The sequence below is a fragment of the Sprattus sprattus genome (genome assembly GCF_963457725.1).
Source record: "Sprattus sprattus genome assembly, chromosome: 11".
Taxonomy (NCBI): Eukaryota; Metazoa; Chordata; class Actinopteri; order Clupeiformes; family Clupeidae; genus Sprattus; species Sprattus sprattus.
In genome coordinates, this window is record NC_137909.1 from 19,049,819 (window position 1) to 19,058,199 (window position 8,381).

Here is an 8,381-nt window from a genome sequence, read left to right on the forward strand (position 1 = left end):
CCCACCACAGCCACAATGAATCCAATTACTTTCATTTAACCCAAGTGGGATTTTCTCCTGGTAAAATGAATTTATTATGGCACCTCTTCTCAAATTGGATTGGTTTGGTGAATGAATCAAATCTGCATAACAGTCTGGAACATTCTAGACACTGAGAGCGTATTATTTCTAGTGCTGTATGCATACCCTTAAAATGGCAAACCCAATACATACCCTTTAGAACTCATTGACACGGTGAAGTACAATAGGCAATAGGATGACATCAACGGAGAGGAATCAGCATAAAAAGAAATAGACGTACATGAGCTATTTTGCATCTTTATTTGTAAGCCTTTTTAAACACATAGTTGGGGATACAAGACCTTACTTCCTCTTCAATGGTTTGCTAGCATGACACAAGGCGTGTGGATAAGGAACGGGTTTGGGGTTCAAATGTACTTATTTACAAAGGTTTTGTTGAAACTGCTGCGGTTTTTGTACTTTTCAAACACCAGATGACTACGGCATTGTGGATGTCTTTTTCTGGCCCCTGTGAGTTAATTCCCCAGAACTCGAAATTAAACATGCTGAGCATCAGTGTCCTGGGGTTCTTTTCCATTTCTCTACTTCTTCACCAGCTGGATAACGTCCTCATCATCCATCGTATGTTCCCTTCCCACCTTCTGCGGGTTATGCTTCACGGACGACCCCCATACCAGCGCACTAAAAGGAAAAGGGTTGAAGGTCAGAGGTGACACTCGGGGCACACGGTCTTTGGCTTATAAATAAATAAAATAAATATATATAAATAAACACCCCTTAACTCTAAACCTACACCCTAAATTGTTCCACTCCATCACTGAGGGTCCAGTAACACATGATTCTATAGGGCAATGTTCTAGTTATTTGTTGTAACTAATAGACGTAGTTGTATCCCTGCCATTTCTCCCAAACTGAATACAATGGTTAATGCAATGGTAAATCATTTATCAAGTAAAGGTTTGATAAAAAGGGGTGTTGTCACAGGGCAACTCTTCTTTCTTCATTCATTCTGTAAAGTGCCTTGAGACACATATCATAGTAAAGGGCAGTTTAACCATGAACAGACCTGAATGAAAGGTCACTGTGGGGTCAATTGTGTCACTTACTGTTTGAACTCTTTGATGAGGGTTTTGTGAATCTTCACGCAGAAGTCCTCCACTGTGGTGGTGCTGTCCTGTAGGACCACAGGGGATGTGTAGTCGGGGAGCTGACCTTTGGGCTTGGTGTAGCTGCAAGGAGATCATAAACTCATGAGAAGAGATTGTGACATGGCTTCCAACGCCAACATTAATGTTCAAACTCACTAACTAACAATGTCTGATCATGTTCAACCACTCGGCTGCACTAAACCCCAAATAATTCATATCCACTTGCACTTTCATAAATATAAATTCCTTAAAATATAATTGCTGTAAGATTTATTCACCACCTAATACGTAGTAAAAAAAAATGATTGCTGGTTTTAAAAATGGCGCTTGTAATTGTCGTCCACTAATGTCCTGTCACGGCCTTAAGGTCATCAATGCACTTTCTAGAGTTCTAGCCCAGAACTGTCTAGAATCTAGCATTCACTGACTAAAGACAGTTGGTAAGGAGGATAGTGTGGCTGAGGGCTGACTTACATGCGCACTAGATGCAGGTAGTCCCAGATCTTCTCTAGCAGGTCGTCAAAGTTCCAGCGGCTGTGGGCAGAGATGGGCACGCAGTGAGGCACCTTGTAGATGATGTCCAGCTCCTCCACAGAGATCTGGTCGATCTTGTTGAGCACGTAAATGCAGGGGATGTAAACACTAAAGGAGATTGGAAAAAATAACAGGACAGGGAGATTAAAATTGTTCTGCTTTAAATGCTTTTATGTTTTGCACCATATGTAAGGCCCTATATGTCTTTGAATGTCAAGCGTGTGTGTGTGTGAATCAGTGACAGGGGTACTAGGAAGTCTGGGCACCCTGACAACATTTTTTCAGTGAGGCCGCCCCCAGCGAGATTTTCAGGCCCCCAGGAATGGTATTCACCTTCATGCCTTTACGGCATCTATGGTCAGTGAGTGGTGTGTCACAATGTTAGGTGTTAATGTATGTCATAGCAATCATAGCAAATCAAATCCCTTGTTTGATTCACATTACAAGGGTTTCTGAGGGCCTCTAGCAGTGTTTGGGGATAATCATATTTGAAAATACCCATTTCTTTTAAAAATGTCAGGTTAATGAATATTTTATAGCCTTGTATTGTGGTTAAACTTAAACATCAATTGTTTAATTAGACATCAGATTGGTTGTGTAATAATTATGCAGACTGTCTCTAAAATCTTCTATCATGGCTGTTAATTGAACTATAATATGATAATATTTTTTAGTTATACAATTTTACAATGCATACCTTAAAATGAATATGATTTTATCAGTAATGGGCTGTTGGTGCTGTTTGCATGCCTATTAGGTCGTTAGCTCTCTCGTTTTAGACGAAAGCTACTTACTGCTGCTTTAAGTCAACAACATGGGTCGTTAGTGATTAAGCTAATGCTACAATGATCTGGTCAATTCAATTCCAATTCAAAACCTCACCTAAGCTAAGCAGGACCACAGGAGCAACATGGACATTATGAACATTTTCATGTCTTTGCAACAATCAACATTAAGCTGTACATTCACATGTATTCATTTAGCAGGGGCTTTTCCATCAGTATTTGTGCTTCTTGGAAATATGGCTTTGTTAGCAGTGTGCTCTAACAGCGCCTTAAAACAGGAACATTAAATCATCTAGCGCCTAAAATGGCTCTGCCTGTCTTGTTTGACAGTGCCACGAAGGACACTCAGATGTCATGCCATTGGATGCCATCTGACTGGTGACTGCCTACCGGTTGCCCTCCACACAGTCAATGAGGTCGTCGGCGGTGGCGTCGCAGCGCAGGGTCACGTCTGCGTTGTGGATCTTGTACTCGGAGAGGATGCTTTTCACCGAATCAGCATCCATCTCACTTTGAGGGCACTGCATGGCACAGGAGACAGATTTCAACACACACATCCCCTCAGACACATACAATTATCAGGTAGTTTAAGTGTGTCCGTCTTTGTGCTGCAGCTTACTGTTACCACCATGTACTCCATCTCCTCTCTCTATAACACTATATATACATTATGCTCTCTTTCTTCCATTGTGACTTACAGTACGGGTAGGATATGTTTTGTTTAGCTACAGGCCCATTCAGTGTTTCCCCATAGATTCAGCCTGAGTGTAGTCTCCACTGGGCCTGTGAGGGCCGCTGTCTAAGCTCAACTGTGTGTAGGTTCCTCTCCTGGCCTGCTGTGGAGCATACGTACGGTGGCGGTGAAGTTGATGCCGCCCTTGTCCTTCCTCTTGAAGCCGATGTTTGGCGGGGTCTTGTTGAGGCGGATTCCAAAGCCTTCCAGCTCGTGCTCGATCAGCTTCTTGTGGCCCAGGGGCTTCAGTACATCCAGAACGATCAGGATCAGGTTACAGGTGCGTGCCACTGACACAGGACGACACAGAACTTTACTCGGCAGGCTCATTTATAAACGTACTCATTTCACACGTCAAGGGTCACATCCTTGCTAAGGACATTAATTGATTAATGGATGTCTGAACACATAATGTGTGCATGCACACCCATTCCCCATATATAAGTATATCTATGTTGATATATGTCGGTATATGTATACATCAATGCAGATCTTTGCGTATATGTGTACACTTTAATGCCTTTCTCTGTGTATGTAAACTGTACATGTGTTCTTGGACAGTCACGGTTGAATGCAGCCATTATTAATTAAAAATGAATTTCCTTCCCTGACTTTCACATGGAAACCAACATATTTGTCTCCTCACCTGCAATAACCTGTCGCCCTCTGCCTTTACCATCTTTGGCTCCCTCAATAATACCAGGCAGATCCAGGAGCTGAGGACACACATACGATTCAAATGTCAAAAAGTACAATCCAAAATTTTTCACACAACCATCGAAAGCCCTTATCACGTAAGTCATCAAAAGCACATATTCCAGATAAAAAAATGCCCCACACATACCATCAAAATATACAAATACAAGAACACCATTTAGTATATATTTCTTAAACCGGACTTTTCCCTAAAAGGATTCCAAACTCTGTGTTTCTGTCCTGTCCTCACCTGGATCTTGGCACCTTTGTAGCGGATGACACCGGGCACGGTGGTGAGGGTGGTGAACTCATAGGCAGCCACCTCTGAGTACACGCCCGCCAGGTTACTCAGCAGCGTGGACTTGCCCACTGACGGGAAGCCCACAAACCCGATACGGGCGTCACCAGTCTTTGCCACGTCGAAACCTACAGAGGACAAAGATAATAAGGGAGGCTTGAGGAAGGGCTGTGGTAACTTCCAGGAGTCCAAAAAGAGTCAGTGATAGGGCTGCAATATCTATAAAACTCAGTAGGAGAGAGCATTCCATCCTTGACTACAACTATCAAATGATCACCATAGAGCCAACTGTGAGAAATGGGGCCCTCTTCTGTTCAACCTGTGTCCTACATTACACACCAAGAATGGATCCACTATACTTTAAAAATCCTATCAGAACTTGATTCGCAACTGGTGTATAATGGCACCATGCAGCTCGGTGCAGGAGTCATGCAAAACACGTCGGGAATTTCGGCTGGTAAAATAAAATAAACATCAGTTATGTTTTCCTGCATGAGAGCTACAGGCAATGAGATGCTCCATTCATTAGCAGTAGGCAGTCATGGTGAACCAAGGAGTATTAACACCTGTTTACAACTATTTGTAATGGTTAATACACCAAAGCACTCTAATGACAGAGGTACGGGACCCTCGAACTGACAGTTTCAGGTTTCACCTTTGCAACCTTGAGTACAAGGGAGTTCCTCCCTCAGGAGAAAAGACAATATTGAAAAATGCTGCTCTTGTGTCTTAGACGGTCAAATCGTACTAGGCATTGTAGTACAGGACAGGACAGTACACTGCATTACATTACATTGTCATAAAATTACAAAATCTAATCCCCCAATTGAGTGAAAGCAGTACATTGCCTCACGATTAGACCACAGCATTCAGAAACAATTGCATTGATGACCAGGGCCCTTGTGCTGTATGTAGTTACGCACCCTCTCCTGGACCACCTCCACCACCTCCTTTAGGGCAGATGAGCTCCCTCCTCAGCTTGGCCATTTTAGCCTTTAGCAGACCCAGATGGTTAGATGTGGCCTTGTTCTTCTGGGTCCGAGCCATCTGTCCAAACAAAACAGACCAGTTAATTCTGACAGAGAATCACACAAACTGCAGCTCAGTTTCAAAAATATAGTCTGACACTGCAATACTTATGTAGCCATAGAGGTGCAGCATTACAGCCCAGCTTTAAGGTCAGGCCATGAGTAGAGTACAGGTTATCAATCTGGCATAGGCTAAAAACTTACATTAATTTCAAATTACTCCATCATTTGTGTTAACTGGTGGCTAGACATGTCGAGTTCATTACTATAATTTCATTTCACCCATCTGTATGGCCTCCTCCAGAGCTGTCATTTCACTGACGTAAAAATGAATGCTCGTCTCTCTACATGGCTCAGGTATACTCTACGACTATTAAAGACTAGTTAAAGACAGACAGGTAAATGGTCTGTATCTTAGCAACTTGCTCTAGTTACTTTGTTGGGTTAACAAATTGGCTAGCTGGAACGCATATGGGGTTTTGCCAGCGAACGGCTAGTTAGATAACAGACTTCAATTCTTCAGCTAATTTAACCACAAAATATGGCAAACTCGCTAATCACAACATCAATGGTGGTATTGAGATGACTTAATTTGAATCTTAAGTAATCAGTCCATTTACAGAGTATACAGAAAATATCAAGGCAAGAGTTAGCCTGGTGCTAAAACGTGATTCGTTAGCTTGCTAGCTAACGGTATAGTTATCTTCTGAGTTAACGTGTTTACCTCGGCCTCGATCTCCGCAATTTTTTGAAGTAAACTCATTTTGATGCCGGTTCGTGTACACCAACTTCTAAAACAAATTATATATGTAGCTAGTCAGCTACAGCAAAATTGTTCTCCACGTTGACAGCAGTCTTTCGATGTTATAGTAGGCCTGAAGCCAGTGCTCTCATGCTGTGCATTGATGAAGCTGGCATCGCGAGATTTCGTCTTCATCGTTGTTCCACTTCCTAGAGGTTCCATGGATTTTGGTGAGGTCTCCTGCCACCTACTGGAGTGGCATATTAAGAATATAGGCAAATGTACCACAAACTCATCCTTGCACAACCATTGGCCTGTACAATATTTCTGAGTTAACAACCCAATCTTGGATAATAAGATTACCAAAGCGTTACTATAGAAATCTAGTACTGTGGGTGCCTATCAGGCAATGTTATATATACTTTAAATGAACACGCATGTGACACACAAGAATTTCCACAAGTTCTTTTGCTAAATAGTTTCATTTATTGTTTAATATTTCTTTTTGCATACAGTATATTCACTCAAAAGTATTTATTATGGTGAAACTTCTGGATCCACCATCTGTAATTACAAAGCTTTGTAACCCATACATCCCATGCCAAAAATCTGGGGTAGGATTTGGATAGGACATCCATCTCCACACCATAGTTCTGGGCTCTGAAAACCCCCCTGGGAAGACATTCGGACATTCGCAAAAGATAAATCTGTCTATTGTTAGCTAGTATTGAGAGTTCAGCGTGCTTTCTCTGTCTCTCTTTAAACAGGGCTGTGCTACACAGAGGTTGGAAGCTGGTCTGACAGAAATGTTTAGATATTCAGTTCATTGCACTCCTTGAGCTCTGCCCCTCATTATCCCACAGAGGTGCAGTAGACCCATATGTAGAGCTTAGGCATAATTCAGACCCCTTATTGTGAAGGCTGTATGGAAGAGTTTTGGAACACAGTGGTGTTGCTATACATTCCTTGTGAAACTATTGTGTTTTTGGAGGTGTGCTTGTCGAGTGAAAACATATAAAAATAGGCATTTCCAAAGTTATTTGCTGCTTTTAGAACGGCTGCCTCCTCAAGGTAGCAGCCAGCAGAGGAACTCAACTCGTTAACTAATTTTTTGGGGCTAATTGAAGCGCACAGCACACAATGGGTCAGATGAACTGGAGCAGAGGGATTACTGCTCTTAGCTGTTTTACTTCAGATCTGCACGGTGGTGGTATCTTCAGTCTGAATATTTAGAGCCTGTTTGGGAAGTATAGGTAAGTTGCACTAATGAAGCAGTAATTGAAGCAATCTACAGGAGTATTTAAAACCATAGTACGGTAGTTTTGAATTTAGGTCCTGATGGACAGTGCCTATGGAGGGCCTTGGGTTTATTAACCGCGAGCTGCAAACATTCTTGTTTCTGAACCTTCAGGCCATTAACCCATGTCCTAATGACTAAATATATCAGTTTTTGTTCTAATGAGCAACACAAATCAATATTTTAGCCAGTCAGCATTGAAGTGCATTGTAAAAAGTAAGTGCAAGTATTTAGATGCATTCATTTTTTTGAGACGAGTAAATTATTTTGCAGTATAGTCGCCCCTCCCCAAAAAATATATATTTAATAGGGGCCTGAACAGAAATAAACCAGCTACATAGTTGATGCTGTTTATCATTGTCTGACAATCTACAGGGTATTTTTGATTGACAAGGAAGGGGAGCCTACTGGAGCTACCCTTATCTGCAAGGTTGCACATGCCCAGAACATACTGTGTTTTTAAATTCCTCAATAAAAAGTATTAAAAGCATGCAGATCTGAGCGATCAAAATGCACTGAGCATGTCAAAAACTAAATTAAAAAAAGGAATAAGAAAAAAAAGGAAAAAGGAAGACATAGGTCACCCTCAGATTGCCAAAGCAGAGACGGTGCTGTGAGGATGTGCTAGCTTAGCACAGCAGGTTTGCACCAGAGGCTGTCACTGCTTCCCTGAAACAGGCCAGAGGTGACAGATGAACATGCTGTCTCACACACACTCACTCAGTCACACGCTCACACACAGTCTCGTCCATCTCCAAGCTCTAAGCACACAGGCACCTTTTAATAGTTTTTACTGAGGAAAGGTATTCTCTATGATCATGTCGTCAGAAGGGGAAAAAAAGGATAACACATTTTTGAGGTAATAGAAAGAATCGCTCAACAGTATGTTGAGTTATCTGTTTTGAAACAAAGTAAACCAAAAAAGAGAAAAAGGAAAAAAAATATTGCCTCCTCAAGGTACCTCGGATTCTGTCATCAGAATTTCAGGCGTGATACTTCTGTTTCGAACCCTAAGGCTTAACAGTAAATGTAACTTGGCCATGTAATGGCAAAAGTCTTTCGCCTGTAGGTTCAATGGAGGGGAGCAGGAGAAACAGAA

General features: G+C 41.9%; 1 protein-coding gene across 1 annotated transcript; it reads right to left on the bottom strand.

The window, feature by feature from the left end:
* Positions 1 to 302: 302 nt before the first annotated feature.
* On the bottom strand, positions 303 to 6,132 carry drg1 (developmentally regulated GTP binding protein 1). The gene is made up of 9 exons (XM_080847283.1): positions 5,968 to 6,132; positions 5,139 to 5,262; positions 4,168 to 4,343; positions 3,868 to 3,937; positions 3,342 to 3,511; positions 2,879 to 3,009; positions 1,644 to 1,811; positions 1,128 to 1,250; positions 303 to 702 (listed from the first exon to the last, which is right to left on the bottom strand). The coding sequence occupies exons 1-9, from the start codon at positions 6,004 to 6,006 to the stop codon at positions 603 to 605; spliced, it is 1,101 nt and encodes a 366-aa protein (XP_080703409.1). The 5' UTR covers positions 6,007 to 6,132; the 3' UTR covers positions 303 to 602.
* Positions 6,133 to 8,381: the final 2,249 nt, after the last annotated feature.